Below are 21,490 nucleotides of genomic sequence, written 5' to 3' on the forward strand. Positions count from 1 at the left end.
GGAGTGTTGGATTTGAATGGCAAGGTTTTGGTAGCAGGGGGGTGCAGCAGTGGAAGCTGGAAGCTTCCCCCATTTCCAGCAGAGCCAATGCCAACCTCCAGGATGGACCATGGACCTGCCACCAGCCAGGCTGAGCCCAGCACTGACAGTGGCAGTGCCTCGGGCATAACACATTGTAGAAAGGGAAAAAACTGCTGTGCAACAGCAGCTGCAAGGGAGGAGTAGGAGTCTGTGAGAGGAGCAGCCCTGCAGACAGGCAGGGCAGTGCCCAAGGAGGGGCAGGAGGTGCTGCAGGTGCTGGAGCAGAGGTTCCCCTGCAGCCCCTGGTGCTGCCATGGAGAGGCAGCTGTGCCCTGCAGCACAGGGGGGCCTGGCAGCAGGGATCCAGCTGCAGCCCGGGGAGGAGCCCAGGCCAGAGCAGGGGGATGCCCAAAGGAGGCTGTGAGCCATGGGAAGGCTGTGCTGGTGTCCTGGTAGAGAGAGAAGCCCACCCCAGAGCAGGGATGTGCCCAAAGGAGGCTGTGAGCCATGGGAAGGCTGTGCTGGTGTCCTGGTAGAGAGAGAAGCCCACGCTGGAGCAGGGATGTGCCCAAAGGAGGCTGTGAGCCATGGGAAGGATGTGCTGGTGTCCTGGTAGAGAGAGAAGCCCACGCTGGAGCAGGTTTGCTGCCAGGACTTGTGACCCCCGTGGGGGACCCACACTGTGCCTGGAGGATGTACCCACACAGGGGATGCATTCTGGAACAGTTCCTGAAGAGCTGCAAGCTGTAGGAAGGCCAGGTTGAAGAAGTTCATAAGGGCCTGGCTCCTGCAGGAGGGACCCCATGCTGGAACAAGAGGGGAAGCATGGGAGGAGTCCTTCTCCTGAGGAGGAAGAACCTGCAGAGACAATGTGCAGTGAACTGACCATAGCCCTCATTCCCTTGCACCACTGTGAAGGGGGAGACAGAGAAAATTGTCAGTGAAGTCCAGCCCAGGAAGAAGGGAAGGGTGGAGGAAAGGTGTTTTATCATTTGGTTTTATTTCTCATTGTCCTACTCTGATTTCATTGGCAATACTTTGAATTGATTTCCCCAAATCAAGTCTGCTTTGCCCATGACAGTAATTGCTGAGTGATCTCTCCCTGTCCTTTTCTCAACCCACAAGCCTGCTGTTACATTTTCTCTCCTGTCCAGATGAAGAGAGGAGAGATAGAGGAGCTTTGGTGGGCACCTGGCATCCAGACAAGGTCAACCCCTCACAAATACTAACTTGTAGAAGATTTTTTTTTTAATCCATGCTGCAGTTGTACTTTTATGGGTTCACATATTGCAGGGAGGCACTGGCCATTTATCAGGATGCTAATGACTGGTAGTTATGTGTCCAGGTACTTTGTAACCACTGGGTTGCCCGACAACAGAGGTCACTGGAAGACAGATGGCTCACAAACCAGTTTAAAGATCTCCTTCACTTTTTCTTTTTAAGGGCACCATCAGGGCTTCAAATATTCTAAAATTTCCACATTGGGATTATTGTCCCCTCTTTAAAATTCCATGTGTCAGGAGGCTTCCATGATTTACTGGTAGTCTTCAAACAAAAAAAAAAACCTTCCTAACAGAACTTCCATTGATTGCTAGAGTTATTTAAAGGCTAACAATAAAAAATCATAGACTTCAAGCCCCATCAAGGCAAAAAGGAAACAATAATTGCAATTTGCAAGCCTCCTGCCGTGGGTAAAGGAGCTGGCAGAAAGGAAGATCTGAGATTTTAATGGCTGCTGCAGCAGGTCAGGGGAGATGGGCCAATTCATTCCTACATCATCCCATGATAAGACAATTTGTCAAGGTGAAAAGATGAGTGTGAGGTAGAAGTGTGCCCAGATGACTCTCAGCTCAGATAAAAGCATGAATATATGGGAAGCTATACAGGAGCTTATTTGGTGACTGCTCATCTCTCTAGGTAGAGACATCCCCAAATGAGAGACCTTTTCTGTCTCAGTAGCACCAAATAACATGGTTTCTTACTCCATGTGTTTTCCTGTACCCAAGTCTTGGATTGAAGGAAGTCACCTGAGTGTTAATACAGTAATTTGCTATTCAACTCTTTTGTCAAAGGAAGGGAAGGAGGCACAGGGACAGCCATATTTTCTAGAAACTTCCCTCCCTTTTTGCAAGGGCAGGGCACAGGCCTGTGAGATTTCCCTGTATTAAAATATAAATAAATAAACAAAAATGGGGGTATGAACTGGCAGGTTCCCAGCTTGGAAATTGTTTGGTCTGCCTTTGGACACTAACAACTGTGAGGTCCCATCAAACCTCAAACAAGCACCTCCTCTTCTTGCTATTATCCACTTTGCATTCTCAGTTTGATAAGGTACCAGAAAGGAAATTGGTGGTACCCAAATTGAGAATGAAACATGGACAACTTTTTCTCAGAGCTGAATTTCTCTTCTGATTTAGAAACACTTGTAGGTGTATATGGACTAATCCCTGTGAGACAATGTGGAAGTAAAAGAGGACATGAAAGAGCAGCTGACTGCAAACTTTATGATGGATGAGTCTGAAAGTCACTTGTTCTACCCTAGAATCCCAAAGAAGCACTAATACATACATACGTGGACTTTATTTACCTCAGGTCTGATTTTCCTGTTGTTGAACTGAGAGTTTTCTCTTTGACTTTGCTGAGGTGTAGATTTGGCCACTGCACATAAAGTTAATTCATTAAATGTAATTCTGTATTGTTTCTTCTTTTTTTCAGAATGCTTGAGGATGATCTAAAACTCAGCAGTGATGAAGATGATAATGAACAGGTAATTACACCTAATATAAGTGTATAGACCTTTTAAATTAACAAAGTTATTTCATTGGTTGGACCTGTTTGTGTGTTGACATACTATATTTGCATGAAAAGCATTTTGGTGTGCTGCAGAATCCATTTGCTTAAACCTTTGTTGCCTCCTTCTCATTAGAGGAAACAATCTCAAACAGGAATGTGTTTCAGTTGTGCTGGTTCACTTTGTGAAGTGGATTGAACTAAGCCAAAATATGACTTATTAACCTTTGAATTAGAGACCACATAGAGCATCACCCAGGAAGAGCCAATGTGTTCTGAGTCTCTGTCCTCCATTGTACCAAGCTAACTGTGCAACAGCCTCCCCTTGCTTTGCACCCATTTTCTGAATTTATGAGCTTTTTCGAGGTGTGTGTAAGAGGACCACATTAGAGCACCAACAAAAGCACAGAGTTTGTTTGTACTTTGCAATCCATTTATACAAACCCACACAAGAAAATTTGGTCTGTAAGTTTTTGTTCCAGTCAGAGAGTAAAGGGTTGGGAGTCCACAGTAATCCAGTGACTCCTGTTTGTGAAAGGGAAAGCCCTCAGGATGTAGCTCTAAATCAATACTAAAAGTTTCTCCACGTACTTGGGATATTAATGAAGAATCATTTTCAGAAAACTGGCTCATGTCATTCTCTATCCTTCCCACTTTATAAATATTTATGTATAATGCTGGGAAAGAAAGCTGGTGAAATTCATATTCTCAACATTCTTATCAGAAAAAAAATGAAACTTTGTGTTAAATTCATCCTTCATTTTACTTTATATATGCAATAGGTTCAAATGTTTAAATGTCTGCAATAGAGAGGAAGGTAATGCTATAATTCAGCCTAAAATCATCTGTTCAGTCTGGGAAATGTTAATTATAGGCCAATCATTCTTTCCTATTTATTTTTAAACCACCTAAATGTTCTCCTTCAGCCTACCTCATCCATCCTTAGGGTCATGCCAGGAAAGATTTACCTTCTGGTGAAAGTTGACCCCTTAGTCATACAAGTCAGTATTTTTTAGCACCGGCAAGACTCTTAATGTCTTCTGAAGCCAAAGGGTCAAAATCCTTGTGCAATGCAGTGTTGTGCAAACACAGTGACTAATGACACCATAAGATTTGCAAATTTGCCCAAATGATCCTGTAAAATGACATTGTGATCCTGAGATGCCTAAAATACAGAAATGGAAATATATTGTCAGGTAGCAGCTAATGTTGTTTTCCCACAGTAACAGTTTTCTAGTGACTTAAGTAGAATTTGCAGAGTTTATGGAGTTCATACTGCTAGGCTGAAATCCCTTATCACTGGTGAATGGAGAGGCAGAGACCTGGACCAGTGTTTGCTGACCTCAAATGGATAGCCCTGACTGACTTGAGCAGATGCCATCTCTGATGTTAGCCCCAAGCAGGGAAGAGCTCAGTGCACAGAGGGGTCCTGACAGCTCTGGAGCCCTCCCTGCTGTCAGTGTGGGATGTGCCTGTCACCCAGCAGCATCCTGAGGGTGAGCAGTGTCCCTGCTCCAGGCCAGGGCTGCAGCCTGGGCCCTTCTGTGGTGGGGACGTGGAGCTGCAGGAAGCCTCAGACTGATCCAAAGCTCCTCGTGTCTTCCCAGAATACATTCACAGCTTGGGCTGCAGACAAACAGAGAGCACCACAGGGACCATTCATGAAGTTTCTCAACATTTTGTATTACTTAAAAATATTTTTGATTTTTTCTCATACAGTCATTTTATTTAGAAGGAATCTTCTAAGATCATCAAGTCCAGCTCTTAACTGAGCACTACCAAGCCCACCACTGACAGCCCAATTTGGCTTCACTTATTAACTGACCTGTATCCTTAGTGTCCAGTAACTGGACACAACTGCACACTGAGAACATTTCTTAAATGCCCTGCACTTCAAGGGAACCTTCAGCTCTCCTGTGTACCCCACATATGTGTGGTTGTATCTCTTCTATTTGTTTTACAAATGGAGTATAGGCAAAATTATGCAGCTCACTCAGGAGTTATACATTCCTCATTCAGGAATTTAGGTTTCCTGAATTAATGACTGTAAGTTTCTGCCTGTGTATTGTTGTCAGGCTAAAACCTTGCAGGACTCTGCTGCATCTCTCATTCATTACACCTCAGCAGCCTCTGCCACATCTCTTTAAGGAGAGGGGATTGGAAACTGGAAGAAAGGTTGATCTGGCCCACTGGTCAGACACATAAACAACAAAAAGTAACTTCAAGGGCTTTTTCAACATAAATATTTTGCAGTCAAGTGACTGTTGTTATTCAGGTGTACACATGTGCTCATTCTGGCAGGGAGAGAAAAGATTAAAACTCTTGGCTTAAAACCATTCTAGAAGTTTATGCAGCATTTCCATAAGGAAATTGAATCAGTCTTTACAGTCTTTATGATTTTTTCTGCTATAAGCCTGCAGCCAGTGTGAAGCATGAGCAGGCACTTACTTTTATTCAAAAACCCCAACACAGCATGTAAATATTGAGTTTGTTTCCTTTATTTCTACTCTAATTTTAAGGAAATCAAAATTCTTTGGAGCAGTGGTCAGCAGGAAGCCCTAGGATTTCTTCTTTGAGAATTGCTATGGACCCTTCAATTTTTACAGGATAGTAGTGACACTGATCCATAACTGTACTTGGAAAGCAACTTTTAGTGAAAGTCTGTAGAATGTGGGGAGAGTTTGATCTATCAGCCCATGTTCTGAGACGAGCAGTAGTCCATTTGTCAAGGTGGAAGATTGTTAGAAACACGGCTGCAAGAAACAAAGCTCTTCTGTTTGCTCCCTCACTCCTATGAACGAGCACCCTTATTAACTGTATTGCATTTACTCAGGTGTCTGAGGGCCTTTACTGTTTCAGGTGTTACAGATCTCCTTCCTTTTCTCCCCTCTGCTGAGGAGGAGCACAGCCACACAATAGCTCCAGTCAGTCATGTAACTGAGAAGTTGAGCTTCATTTCTGGATAGGATAGGAACTGGCAGGTTGAAGTCAATGGAAGGTATTTATTCTACAGATAGCATCAGCAAGGCTGTTACTGGTTGTGCTGCCCACTTTAGGCATTCCCTTTTCAAACAGAATTTTGAATAACTGGAAATTGCTCCTAAAAGTTATAAACATGATTTGGAGAACCCTCCTTAATGTGTTATGTTTATTTTGGTTAAGGCACACATGATGATGGCCTAGCAACATATCACCAAGAAAATGCTGAAGGAGACTAAACACTTTAATTTCACCCCAGGGGGTTTAAGATACTTCAGCAACTGAGAGCTGACTGCAAATTCAACCTCCTAGTGTCAAAGTGCTGCAAATTGCTTGGAAACTCTGTAGGTTCTTTTCCTTTTAGCCTTCTGGCAGCTGTGGGCTTGATGCAAAAATGGTTGAGTGAATTTCTTTGGGCTGCAACCTGCAGGAAGCCCGGTGAGATGTTCATTGTGGGTGCCTTCAGATTTCAAATGTAGAGTTAAAGTACCCTAGAGATATGGAGAAGTTTGAGAATGGAGTTTGTTTTGTGAGGATGAGTGTTTGGGCTATTTTTGACCTTTCTAGGGCTAAAGCGATGCCTAGGGCTGTTACAACTAGGGCAGTTATTTTCATGGAGAGATGTATGGTTGTTGGTGGGGTTTTTGTGGGGATGATAAATGAGGTGATGAGGAATCCTGCTAGGATGCTTCCTAGTGCAAGGCGACTGCATTGTCAATTTTTGGACCATGTAGGTCATTGCAGTAGAGCATGGGGCAAGTCACAAGGACTGCACCCCAAACTCCTGTCAGCACCTTCTGGTGCAGCAGTGAGGGACTGCATTTACCCACACCTGTAAACACAACCTGCACCTACACCTGTAACACAGCCTGAACCTACACCTGTAACACAACCTGCACTACACCTGTAACACAACCTGCACCTACACCTGTAACACAACCTGCACTACACCTGTAATACAACCTGCACTACACCTGTAACACAGCCTGCACCTACACCTGTAATACAGCCTGAACCTACACCTGTAACACAACCTGCACTACACCTGTAACACAGCCTGCACCTACACCTGTAATACAACCTGCACTACACCTGTAACACAGCCTGCACCTACACCTGTAACACAACCTGCACTACACCTGTAACACAGCCTGCACCTACACCTGTAATACAACCTGCACTACACCTGTAACACAGCCTGCACCTACACCTGTAACACAACCTGCACTACACCTGTAATACAACCTGCACTACACCTGTAACACAGCCTGCACTACACCTGTAACACAGCCTGAACCTACACCTGTAACACAACCTGCACTACACCTGTAACACAGCCTGCACTACACCTGTAACACAACCTGCACCTACACCTGTAACACAGCCTGAACCTACACCTGTAATACAACCTGCACTACACCTGTAACACAGCCTGCACTACACCTGTAAACACACCCACAGTGCAGACACTGTGGAGCTGGCCATGTGACACATGCTTTGTCCCATGGACAAAATGCTGATTTTCACATCTCATTGTGGGTGATTTGGGATTAAAGACACACAGAAAGTGATGGGTTAGATCTGGAATCAATTTTCATTTACAGCTGAGAAGCAGTTATTGATGCTGCGCTCACAGTTCAATAAAAGATCTAAAGATATAGACCTTGTGTTTCTCTTTCAATGTAAGCAGCATAATCAGTGTCAAATGTTTTTACAAAGAAAATTGTATTGACAGTTTTATTAAAATTGCTGTCTTTAAAGTTTTAAGTTATCCACCATTTGACCTACTTTAATGGTTTTTTAATATGTATGCTGACCAACCCAATGGATTTTTATCTCACATATTTATAATATCAGGTACACATCTGTTTAATGTATTATTTGAGAGGTACTGTAACATGTAAGCATTGCTTGGATTGTGAACTCTCTAGGTGTTGTCAATTGGCACATGCATCAGTATTGCATTCAGTATGGCACAGGGTATTCAGACTGGCTGCAAGAGGTGCAATCAAGGCAGATGACAGACATGCTATTAGTAAACCAGGAGATGACAAGGCATTTCAGAGATGCTAATATTAACACTCTTCTCTGAGGAAGGACACAGCTTTTTAGATGGCTTTATTACTCTGTTAAAAAAGCACATCAGAAATTAGGAAGAGTAGTGAAGATTTTTAATTAGTAGCTCAGTTCAGCTGAAAGAGCTTAGATAAAACACAGGTTAGTATTTTTGTTCTCTAAAACACCTCTGTATAATTCAAATAAGCTTTGTGCTCAAAGGCATCCAAATGAGTTGTGCCTGGATACAGTATTTTAAGTAGCTGTGGTGTACCCAATTTTCTTTAACCAGCTCCCCTTTGTTCTTCTGCCTAAGGAATAGTCCTGTTAACCTTTTAAATGTGTACTTAATTTAAAGCACATTGCTAGTGTTCTGTGTGTTTTTGAACCAAAGAAACTTTGATACTAGTTACAGACCTGCTCCATTTTCAGTATTTCATGTATATAGTGGTTTTGGCAGAACAAATCAATAAGATATTTTTCTTTTCTATTTGATTTTTTTTTCTTCTCCCCTTAGTGATTGCCACTTTTCTGAAAACCCTAGAAACACAAGACATGCATGTAGTCCATGGCCTTGCTCTATTGTTTGTATTTTACATAAACATAATTCTTTTTTGCTAGGTTAGTATTAGGTAATTAAATTCAAAATGTTTTCCTTTTTAGCTGAGCCTTAAAAGGTAATCAGCCATAAGCTGAGCTTTGTGTTCTTATAATATGTGCTGAGCTTTCAATGCCTTTATTCAAGTTCAATTTTTTTAGAATTTATGAAGTTCTAAGGCATAATATGCCTTCATTGTATCATGTAAACATTTTTTAAAGTGCAACAGTGATCACTTTCCTTGTAACAATAGATATCCTTACCTGTTGTATTTTTTCCCATTTTTTAGCTGGATCCTGAACAAGCTGTTTACCTCCCCAAGGTTTCTCTACATTTCCATTTACTTTGTTATCAGCAGAAAGGCTGAAGAACAGCTCTTCAGTAATGACATCAATACTGCACACACAGTGAGAGAGGTCATCTTGTCAAAGCTATAGAAAAATCAGATGGATTAGGAAGAAACTAGGTGCAAAATAACTTTGATAGAGTCTTTTAATGTAAACAGTTTATCTGTCATTGGGTTCCATTGAAATCCCAGAGTGGTGCAGCATCAGTTGTAGCCACAGCAGTGTGTGTTTGATAAAGAACACACATTCCAATGTCTAAGATTTGCAGTCATGCTTTATAATTGTAGGGAAATGTTTTCATTAAGCCATTAATGAAAACAGAAGCTATTAGGATAATACAGTCATTCTCCAACCTTGTCAGTCTCTAACCATGAAAAATCCTTTCATGGATATATGTCCCTTCTTGCTACCTCAGTCCATTTTAATTGTTATTCAAATTATTTTATTGTGCACAACACTGGGTGAAACAACAATATATCAGCTGTGTGAATTAATAGTCCAGCTTGTATTAGGCAAATCTTGGGTGCTAAGAGATTTGATGACTGAGGTATCTAAGGTTATAATTCACATGGTAATAATGCAGGTTCATATCATTTGTTTATTATCAGCAGAAGCTTTCAGTAGCCACCCTGAGATCTGGGCTGAGCTGTCTGCAAAAGCATAGCACACCACTAAAACACAAAGTGTTATCAAAAGCTTTTAACTTGTTCAGATTCACAGAATCACATGTAATTTTTTTCTCACACATGTTGTTATTGTAGAGGCCATCCATCAGTGAGGAAGGGGATTGATACAACCAGGAAGAATGGTTGCTGTAGAGATCAACAAGAAGGACTTTGCCCCTGGAGCTTGCAGTGTGCTCTTGCCTGGGCTCTGGGGCAGCACCTGCCCAGACCAGCACAGGAGCTGGAGGAACCCCATCCTTCCCACTTCACCTTTTCCAAGTGTTTCCATGGCCTGACACTGGCAGCTCAGTGTCAAAAACCCTCCACCACGGTAAAGAAAAAATAGAGGAAGAGAAATGCTGGCAGGCAGATAGCCCTAATGAAGTGGGAATGACATGCCTGAGCTGAAAAGATTCACATGTGCATCTTCAAGAGGCCTTCTCCTCTCTTCCCCACAAGAAAGCAGGCACTCCACAATCCCCCAGCACTCGAACAGGGGCTGCACTTGGGTTCCCTTCTGCCACCAGCCTGAGGCTACCAAGCTCTGTCAGCCCCACTGTCTGACACAATTCATGTGAGAGAGAAGCTTTAGAGCCCCTGATGCCTCTGTCACTACTTAAAAAGAGGTCATTCCTCAGGACAGCCATAAGAGCCTGATGCTGGAGATCTGCCAGCCTTTTTGGGGTGGGACAGAAGAGGGACATGAGGCTTTCAGTCCACAGGATGGGCCATGTACTCTGTGTGTGTGCATGATTGCACACAATTTCTTTATTATAAGCATGATGAAAATATATTTCACCAGAGCCTCTTGCTATGTATGCTACTTATTCAAAAGCCCTGTAGCGTTTTGGCAACAAAGCGGAGGCAGGAGCAGGTGAGAGAATTGATCAACCCCAGCATTGTTGTTGCTAAGGGAAAAGCCAGCCTTGGCCATACTGTCCTGTAAAATAAATCTGAAGTCTGTGATACCTGCAGGCCATCTCAGTGCTCAAAACTCACTAATCTGACCACATAGGACACATTTATCTCCCTTTTCTCCTCTGAAGGAGAGTGGGATTTTTATCATGAATGTCTTATGAAGCATTTTGGTGAAGAAGGTGTCTGGTTTTCTTACACTGGCCATCTGCAGCACTGCTCCTCTGTAAAAGCCTAAGCAACTGTCTATGAACTTCAAAATCTGAATTCCTGGGAGTTTTTTACACTGATAGAGGATAGTGCTAGTGCTGGGTTTGAGACAGGGAGCAAAAGGCTGAAGGAGGGACTCATAGGTGACCAGAAAAACCATAAAGTAGGTGCTGGAAAGGGCATGATAAATCCAGTAATTAGCCTCTGTCAGCCAGAATAAGGAGAGAAGTGAAAGTTGATCTCTCCTGGAGGTATTCCAGAAAGAGAACAGTAATGAAAGCTAAACACCCTAATTTTTCTTAGGATGAATTCATCTGCCACTGCAAGGTTTGCTGGGGTTGTAGGTGCTCTGTTCTGTGCTGGCAGGATGAATTTTCCCTGCACACAGGGACAGGTCAGGACCACAGTGTGACAGTGCAATTGATTTGAGCAGGGTGTTCTCGTGGAGAGTGTGCTTGCTTTTCAAAAATTCCAATTTCATGGCAATACTATTAAGTATAATTTTTGGAACTGTGCAATTTAGTGATCAGTCATGTGAGCAATGTACTAAACCAGACCAAGGTCTGCAGAGTTATTTCATATGTGTTTATTTCTGTTGTCTGCTTGTAATACATTTAATATGCAGCATAGATGTAATGTTCAGTATAAATTAAAATCCTCAAAGTCTTTATTTCCTGCACAGGAAATAAATGGGCAGCAGGAACAGCAGCAACATCAGTTCACTGCCACTGCTCTGACTCTGCCCTTCTGCTTCTCAAGTCTAGGGAACCATTCATTTACTTAAAGTAGGAGAAGACTAAGGACAGGCTGGATTCCGAAAGAAATGAGGAAAAGGTCTTTATCACAAATGGAAGACTAAGGGCACAAACTGCAAATGAGCAGGGGCACAAGGGGCTGTATCTGGAGATGTCTGCTTGTCCATTGTGGCAGAGCAAGGGAACATTGAAAAACTAACAATCAGGCACTGCACTCTAAAACCACACCTCGTACAGAGAGAGAGAAAGACTTTAATAATAAAACTACAAAATATCAGCACTCTTCAGATAAGTTCCAGGGATTGAAAAGATGGTTCTCCTGCTAGAACTGGGAAACTGAACAATACTCAGTTTGTGGTGGCAGTCTCCAGCTGGACAGTAAGGTCACAGGATATTCTTTGAAACAAGCCTTTTGCTGCTTATTCCTTGACAGAAGTTTGGGGAAAATTCTTTGTTTCGCTTAAAAAGGATTCTTGACCTTTTCTATGTTTCTTCTGCCTCTTCAATTTTTTAATCATGTGATTAACACAATGAAGTGCAGCTATGGAGTAAACCCAGCATTTTGTTTTATTCTTTATTCGCCTTCTAGAGGGTTGAACCAAGCACACATTTTAGAAAAATCATCAGTAAATAAGACAATGGCAAATACTGAGTTTTAGTTACCAATAGATCATTTCTATTTTCCCAATAGGGTTATCATCCACTAAGCCTTGGTCATTTGTGATCAGTTTGTAACAAATTAATTTTCAGGAAATGATGTTTCAAACCACAATTTAAGTGTGGATCTTTTTTCTTAAAAATGGACCATCATGTACAGTTTTCCAAATTTCTGTCAACAGGGATGTATAGTTGTTTTCCAAATAAAACAATTCTTATGAAAAATCAGGTCTAGCTCTAGAAAGATTTCCATTCCCTGCCATGGTTGGTACTGTAAGAACACTTATATCTGCTAGGTTTGGTGAGACATTGGTGAGCATTGTTAAATTAACTTGACAGTCACAGAATTCCAGGGTTGGAAGGGATCTCGGGAGATCATCAAATCCAACTCGTCTGACAAGGCAGAGTCACCTGGGGTGGGTTACAATGATTCTTAGGACTGCAAAAACAGAATAAGTAGAATTTTTAATGTCATATTGCAACTTCTCCTTTGTTGGACTGGGGACTCAAAATTAATACAAATAGCGGCTTCTCATCAAGAGCATTTTTATGGGAAAGGAAGACATTGTTTCAAGCCTCTTTTGTCAATGTACATTAGTACTGAAGTCCTACAATAAGCAAACATGTTCTGTGAGTTATCTTTGCAGCAGGGCTGCTCACTGACAGATAGCTGTAACAATTTCTATTGTAAAGTTCACCAAAGACACTGAGTAAACTGAAACCTGTGTGGTGACAGCAACAATGCTCACAGTATCCACAGTGGCTAATTTAAAACCAGCTCAGATATGTCTACACAAGCAGCCAAGCACTCCTCAGAGTGCAGTGTGAACTCACAGTATGTGCAGCTCTTCTCTGTTTAAAAAAAAAATAATAGAATAGTTCTTCAAGAATTGGAAGTGGTCACATTTGTTATTGCACACTTTCTTAGTTTGATTTACACAATTACAGTGATAGAAAACAGGGTTTTGGAAAAAACTGCTGATAGAAGCCCAAATATTTCCTTGTTGTTGCTCAATTAAAAACAGTTCATGTTCATCAAGGATGAAGGTGACTGCTAAACCACAGACAGACTGGTTTAGATTTGGTCACTTAAACTCTTTTTTTTTGTTGTTTTACCCAACTTCTACTGCAACAATTGAAATTAAATTTTCAGTATTTCAAGTGGTCCTGAGTCTGTAAAGCCATGAAGGTTACAGGATTGCTCAAAGCAATGATGGGAGCTTTCTGTGCCTCATGCGCAGCGAGGGCTCAGTGAACCATTCTGATTTGCTGATACCACATGCTTGGTGACTTGATATTATAAAAAATGGGTTTTGGCTAATCCATTCCACACATTTGAATCCTGAGGGGGAAATACTCATTTTTTAAGCTGTGACATGAGGAGGACAATATCTTTTCCATTGTTTTTGGTCCTAGATCCAGTAACACTGGCCTTTTTGTCCTCGAGGTGAGGCTGACTGAGAACATCACACACAGAATCTCAAATGCAAGGTTGCCAACTTCATGTCAAAGGCAATTAGCAAGAAAGAAATAGAATCTCCTCTGTTGACATTAGGGGACAGGTAGAGGAGAATGTAACCAACGAAGTAAGGAATAAAAAAAATGAGGAACACAACACACATATTTATACATACACATACTGATCCTTCAGGCCTTGGGTTTTGGCTTTCTGATTCCAAGCACAATTCTGGATGGTTTGTTTGCTGCACACCATATTCTCCTCCAGAGGAGGCCCAACTGTATTTAGCACCAACTGTATCATCAGAGAATCAGAGCACAACACAGCCAATCAGTTGTGGTTCTCAGCTGGTTACCTAGGATCATAGAGAAGGCATTCTGTATAAATAAGAGCATGGTGCTTTTCAAAACAAATTCCAAAACAAACTATAACCTAGGAGAAGATATAAACTATATAAATAAAACTTAACTAATGTGAAAAGTATCTTTATTATTACTGTACTGTTGAATCAAGTCTCTGAGGAGTCTCTTCTATACATACAGTACACGAGAAGAGTGGTGGATTATAAACTTATTTGTATAGTCGCTTGGATGTTCACCCAAGCAGGCAGAGCTGGTTAGAAACTGGGAAATAAATCTGAGTTAGAGTTGCAGCAGCTCATGGAAAAAGGGGGAAAGTTTGAGCATGAAGGCCTGCCTTCTTCTGCCAGCACATTCAATGGCATGAAGTGTCCTCTGTCTCACCCTAAGAGATTCTCTAAGGCTCAGCAAGTGCCTTCTTAGCTGGCTCAGCAGTGCTTCTGAATCAAGAGGGTGAGGGGGCATTCTTGACAAAAGATTGTCTAATCTCACTTTCTCAAAATCAAATAGTTTTCAGTGAAAATTCTGAATTTTCAGTTATGCAATGGAAAATACATCTTTTCTTTGGATAGCAGACCCTTTGCCTGTAACACTTCACCAAAAATATAATTTGCATTTTGCAGATGCCAACTATTTTACTTGGTTATTTTTGAGCCATCCTCTTGTCAGTTCATTCATCTCTCCTTTGTGATGTAGGAAAGTTGTACTGACTGGAATACTTTTTCTGGTTCATTCAATCCAAAAGACAGTCAGGTAATAGATAGTGATGAATAGAAGCATCATTTTCACATTTTGCAGTCCTTGTTCATAATCTAGAAGTAGTTTGTGCTTATTCCTGTGTTTAATATTTTGTGTAATAATTAAATAGCTTCTAACAAAGTAAATTTATGGGTAAATCACACTACAGAACAAGTACAGCACAGTGCAGGTGCCCTTTCAGCTAATGGTAAAACAAGTAGCATTAAAATCGGTTGTGGAGGTAGGAGTCATTCACAGCTACAAGAATCAGGGTAAAACATCCCTGGGCAAAATCTCTCTGATGATGAGCCTCTGTGTCTTACTGCTTTTCACACATCCCTCGTCTTCTTCCTTCTTATTCAAGACTGGAGTCAGCTGTTGAAATAAGGTCTTAGGGAGCGGAAGCACAATTATTCAGAGGCCATAATTGTTAAAAAAAATCAGAAGAAAATTACAAATTAAAGTGGAATGATTGTCTGGTTCACTCTGACTTCCATTTTCTAATCATCCTAAATTATTTTAATGCATGTTTTCAAGCTCAAAATTAGCAAAGGTCCCATGATGTAATTCTCCTAACACCCATTGAATATTTCATTGTACCAGTCCAATTTCGTTTCAATCTTTGGCAGCAGCATCTGTCACTCAGGGCACATATATGGGGGTTTAGGGACCTCCCACCTGTTCTGTTTCTAGATAGTACTTTTAATACATGAAGTTCAGGAGTCATTGTGAAGTTAAAACCAATTTCTTACTTGTAAAGGCCTAGGAATATAAGATAAAAAAATAACTCTTAAAACATGTTTGTCTTTGAAATATCTTAAATTAATAATCAAAAGCTTGCATCAAGTCTAAAACAAATCAAATTCAGTGGTGAAGATGAGAAACAGGAATTATTAACTGAGTAGCGAGGCTGATGGAGGCTCAATGAGATCATTTTGTTCAAAGATTAAAGGCGATGAACACTGGAATAGTTGAGGAAGATGGGTATGAACACATCTGACTAGAGCTGCTAAATTCAGTAATGATCAAAAGTTAATTATCAAAGCAGAGAGAACTACTCAACACAGACAATTTGAGTCAATAGCTAAGCAGCCGAGAAAAGAAGTAATTTGGAAGAAGTATTTTCCTATAATGAAGTTATATAAAAGACGTACATTTCAAAGAAACCTGCCTAAAACAAGATTGCATTCTTCCTGATCAGAGAAAAATAATTAGCTCTAATTGACAGACCTGCTGCACACCAAATATTTTCAAACAATATGTTTCTGCATCAAAGCTTAAAGTGTAGAGTTACTCAATGTCACTTTGATTTTGCCTTCCTTTATCTTCTGCCACTGGGCATGCTCATGATATCGCAACAAATACGCTTTGAAAAATGAATGAGCAGCACCTACAAAACAAATAAAAACAGAAGGACAGATCCTGCATTTCTTTCTCTGATGGAATCCCTGATGTATTGTGTGCTGTGTTTAACATCCCCCTGATCCCATTCAAAGTGAATCCTTTGTAACAGGAAATGACCACTTGTCTGGTGATCCAGCATTAAACTGGGCTGGCATGTAGATTAACCCAAAAGCTTGTAATGGTTTTTCAGTTTTGTATAAGCAACCATGTGTGTGAAAGACATTCCTCCAGCATGTGTCTCTTCTTAAGAGTTAGGAAAGTGTGATTTTCTTGTAACAAAGGGGGAAAAAAAGGTGGAAATTCTCCATGTAAAAATCTAGGGAAAGATATGTGCCAGAATGTTCACAGTCCAAGTAAACAAAATATATCTGTAGTTCTTTCTTCCTGAAACTGCTACCTTTCTTTTAGGGTAAATGGTTGTGATAGACATAGCTAAGTGGTCAAAAATCAAACATGCAGTTTAGACTCTGCTCTTTAATATTCTGTGACTTTGACATTGCCAGTTCTCACTCTCTGAAATATCTTCATCTTCTTTAATCTTTCATGTAAACAGTTTAGCTCACACCATCATGCATGGGCTCTCCAGAATATATTCTGCTGTACTTTGTATTAAATCAACAGCATTATCATTATTTACTTGTGATCCTAGACCCTCCTCTCTGCTGTTTCCTCTTCCAATCTGTATTTTGATACCTGGTTTTGTGTAGTGATTTTTTGAATAATTCAGGGAAGAACCTTGATTTAGATGCAAGTTTCACATGCTTGAACTCAGAATTGTTAAGGTCCAGCTATTTGGTATATAGAAGAGTCAAGGAAAATACCACTCTACAGTCAAAAAATATTCTGACATTGTGGAAGAATGTTTTTGAGTTTAAAAAATAATTTTTGTTTCCTGTAGGATGGGACTGAAACTTGGATTTTAGGGGGAAGTTTGAGAAACTGAAATGCCATTTTGGATGGTGTTTGAGTTCTTTTTAAATTAAGCATTTGTGTGTTGTTACATGTAGTTTATTACTTAGGAAGTTTCTTAATAGCATAATTCTGACTCTGCATTTGCAGAGAACTATTGGAAAGAGACACAATCACATTATCTCACTGTTGAGGCAGGGACCCCATTTCATCATAAGCTTGTTTGAGAAGGCATAATTAGGCTTGGGTTTCTCTCAATTACTTGTGCAATCTGAAGTTGAGCATTTCCTGAGGTTTAAGTGTTTTATTTAGCACCCCTACTGTACAATTAATGTAATTGATTCCTATCATGCATTCGTTGATTTATTCTTTAGATGGAAAATATAATCCAAATGAAACAAATACATTTTTCTTTGCAAGCTGGGAGCCAGCCCAGAGGATTGCTGTTACACCATCCAAGCTGTCACAAGCTCTCATTCTTTCTCCCAAATTTTCAACTCATTATTAGGGATTTTCATGGATTTAAATGCAGATATTACCTTTGCTATGATGGGAGGCAAAAGTGCCAAACCAGCAGGTATTTTGAAAAACTAGTCCCATCATAGAGCTCAAGGGAAAATTCATTCTGGCAAAATTTGGAACCCAGTTGTGCAGATCCCAGAGGTTTCAAAAGTTCATAATTTTTCATAAAGGATTTAATTTGTCAAGGGCTTATACGAGCATTTTCTGAACCACTAATATTCACACTTCCTACATAGGAACCATTTTATTTCCATCCCTAAGTATAGCAGAGGTTAAAGTTCCTCATCACAACCCTTCTCCTAAATGTCGGCAGGCTTTGTAAAAATACCTCTGGAGGTAATTAGGCACTAAAACTTTCCTTTCTATAATGGGTTTATGGATCAGTTGCCTTAATTCTGCCTCTCACTACTCTCTGTGCTTGTAATCTCACCAACCATCTGACCACTTTCCACATTTAAATCTATTACAGCCTTGTTCTGCAAACACCAGGAGGAATTCTCCGAAATGATACAACACCAGCTTTCTCTGCCAGTTTTATTTCCATCCCTCTTCCTTTAAAAGATTATTTACCTATTCCCAACAAAGCAAGAGTGGGATGCAAGGTCGGTTCAGATTACATAATTATGGCAGAGAAGCATTAAAGGGAAGAGTCTCCCCTAACATCTCGAGCAGCTTAAGCGGTGTGACAGACTGGCGCGGCGCTGCCATCGCTGCCCCCAGCTGTGTTGCTTAGCAACATTTTAATTCAAGAAGAATCGAAGGAGATGAAATCCCCGTGGAGAGGGAAACAGAAATAAGAGGGCCGTTGACAGATGATCTGAGTTGTTTCTTCTAATATACTGTGAAGATCACTGGCTCTTTTCATGAATGATAAATGGACTGTACACAGATCAATGGGTTCAGCAATAAACTGGAACCAGGCTCCATGTCTGAGGTGGTGCAGGCCGAGGGGCCCAAAGATTTACTCATTTAGATGATTTGGAGTGTGTTTTCTCAAAGGTTTCACAAGAGGAAATTGATCTGAACATTTGGTCATCTCTTGCCCTTTTCTGTTGCTGGTGAATAAAAACAGTTTTGGAAATGGAATCCTTTCTTCCCTCTGTTTCTTCCTGTTGTTGTTCTTGCTCCTGATAGGGACAGATAGCTTGTGACAAAGGGGCCAGACCTCAGAGCGGGAAATGAAGTAACAGTCCTGAATGAGCAGTTGCTAAAGACTGGTGGCCATTAAAAATAAACAAACCCCACTGATATCACAAACTGGGGCAGGAGCATTTCAGACCCAGCACTATCTCTCTGAATGGTCCTACAGCCTGGGATGTTGGTGGTGAAGAGCTCCCATGAGCTGATGTTTGCTTGCTTTGGTGTGGCTCTTGCTTAATGATTTGTTTCCCCCACCCCTCTTGTGTTTGCAGGCTGCCGAAAAGACAAAATTGAGAAACATTCCTGTAAAGTAAGTTATTTTTATATCCCTTTTAAAATGCAAGTTTAATGACACCGTTGTATACAATGACTAAAAAGACAGTAAGAGGGGTGATGAAGGAGACAATAGAATTCATGTTGCCCCTAATCATAGTAGTAAAAAGGTCAGTATCATTGAGGAAAGCTTTCGATTTCTCTTGTGTCCCTAATGATTGCACTCCTCAAGTTTCATCCAGTTTCCATAAATTAATGTGTTGTCTATGAATAACTGCCAAATAATCACAATCATGCTCAATACATAGTGCTTCTAGCCTTGGGGAGGTTTGTACATGCAAAAAAGATTATGATTTTTAATTGCAATCCTCGAGAAGGTCTGACGGGGGAAATAACTAGGAATGTGCCAAATAATTTCAGGGCACCTGGGAATCTTGCACCTATGTATCAAGGCTTTGCTGTCCTGTTGATTAAGAGCTCTTTCTCCCTCTGTGCATGTGCCTCTCTCACACCATACACACACATGCATGTTTCTGCTCTTTGCACAGGGCTTTGTGAAGGATGAGCAAGCTACCAGGGAGCAATTTCAAGGGCATTTTATGATAAGTTCTTAAATCTTAGGGCACTAGCAGCAACACTCAACCATATATCATTGAATTAGGGAAGTTGCTGTATAGATGTCCTGGCTCTTTGAGAAAAGGCGTTTTCAGTTAAAGCTAACAGCATCAGTTATTCTGTTTAAATAATGAATACTCCAGTCCTAATGGGCTCTTATGTACCAATAAAAACACATATTTAAACTTCAGTAGGTATTCATAGCAGTTTAACTACGTCCCAGTAACTGTATATTCCTGTTAAAGACAGAGTTCTTATTTTTTTAGTAGTTTGCTGATAATGCTGACTTTTAGACTGGAGTGGGTTTGTGTTTGTAAGAACACGCACTGACAGGACTCCCCAGTCATTGTGTCCTAGCACACATAACAGAAGAGTACAGTTCTATTTGTCACTTGGATTCCATCATGTATAGTCATTTACACCTTATAAAGTGAACACAGAATGTGTATGAACACTCCTTGGAGTGATTAGGGGATATGTCAGATGAACATAAATCACTCTCTCCTTATGTTTCATTCAGTCTGATAAAAATTAGAAATAGGATCCAGCAAGGACCTGATAGCATGTGAAACTTGTAATAAGACAAGGGACATTTCTTGCCTATAGGGCTAGTTCAAATTCAGTGCAAGCTGAATTAAAGTCATTGTTAGCTGGGGGTTGTTTAATAGAGAGTGAAATGAGCTGTGTTTTCATCTCACATCATACAGGATCCAGGAGTTGCAAGGTGATGAAATTCCTGGGGAGCAGCTCCAAAATAATCATTTATCATTTATACACTTTTTTATATATTTTAAGTCAAATTCTCAAGAACTACTCAACTGAATTGTATCTTCCCACTTACAACAGAGGCATTGAGCACTGCAATTATTAAACAGAATGTATGTGCCATTGATGTCAAATTAATCCACCAGAAAGATTTGGGAGTTGGGGAGAAAGGGTGATTTACATTGTTATATTTTATAGGACTTAAGTAAGGGTAATATTTTGAGATGGAAGAAGGCCAGATGGACAGTCTCACTCTTTCCACTTACATGTGTGTATTTCACCCTGTCATATTTCCCCCAACTGGTTGTTTAACTTCTCCTTGACTATGTTCATGGTGGCAGCTTCAATTAGTACCCTAGGGGATCCATTATACACATTAATTACACTGTGCATAACAAAGCAGCTGAAAAATCTGCCTAGTTTTGTTCAGTGACATGTAACTATTTAAGGTACCTCTGTACAATTATGAGTGTATGCTAAAGCTCTCCCAGTAAAAAAAAAAAAAAAAAAAAAAAGAATACTGTCTTTAAGATAGCAGTAGTAGCCATGGATTGCATTTATGCCAGAGCCACACTTAGTACAGCTCAGGCTTGGCCAGCTTTTAGTAGCTGCTTTTGTAGCTCTCAAATGTCAAGGAGAATTTCACTTGAATTTTAATGTTCTTCAGCTATGCAAAATAAAGTTAGTAGCTTCCATTGTCATAAGGGCTGAGAGCTGTACAGATTCCTTCTACCATATGTGACTTATCACATACATTTTTAAAAACACATTTTTATTATTAAGACATATGTGATAGTACACTTCTGCAAATGTGAATTGCTTTTGGCTAAAAGCCATGCACTAATAAGTAGAGTTGAATCTAACTGCATTTGACATCTGCTATAATATATATTTTTTTTACATATATAAATATATATCTAAAATATTCGCAGTTGTCATTAGCATAAAAAATTTCCTTGTTTTTACCTTATGCTGACATAGTTCTTGTGTTCCAAAACTGAAGGAAAAATCACTTCCTTCTAGAGACTGTAGGTTATATAAAGTCCTTGGACAGAGCCAACAGTGACACCATTTAATGTATTAGTTTAGGAGCACGATGAAGATTTCTATAGAATTGCTCTATTTACTTTTCATTGCTCAGTTCATTAACGTTTAATATGTAATATTTGGTAGGAATTTTACTGTTCTTTTATGTTCTCTGGAATCCCTACAGTATTAAATAAGGTGGAAATGCAAGGAAGGGGGGGAAAACAAGGAAGTTTTCTTTTTGCAGTTCAGTAAGGCAGCTGGTTTCTCAATGTCCAAGGGGATGTT

General features: G+C 40.4%; 1 protein-coding gene across 5 annotated transcripts in view; it reads left to right on the top strand.

Annotated features, from left to right (window-relative positions):
* AFF2 (ALF transcription elongation factor 2) overlaps positions 1 to 21,490 on the top strand; it is a 325,500-nt gene that overhangs the window by 232,051 nt on the left and 71,959 nt on the right. For all 5 annotated transcript variants that reach the window (XM_063170495.1, XM_063170500.1, XM_063170497.1 and 2 more), the window contains exons 8-9: positions 2,737 to 2,788; positions 18,796 to 18,833. In XM_063170495.1, coding sequence (XP_063026565.1) covers positions 2,737 to 2,788; positions 18,796 to 18,833 — 90 coding nt within the window. The remainder of the gene's footprint in view (positions 1 to 2,736; positions 2,789 to 18,795; positions 18,834 to 21,490) is intronic.

Source organism: Melospiza melodia, chromosome 16, assembly GCF_035770615.1.
Source record: "Melospiza melodia melodia isolate bMelMel2 chromosome 16, bMelMel2.pri, whole genome shotgun sequence".
Taxonomy (NCBI): domain Eukaryota; kingdom Metazoa; phylum Chordata; class Aves; order Passeriformes; family Passerellidae; genus Melospiza; species Melospiza melodia.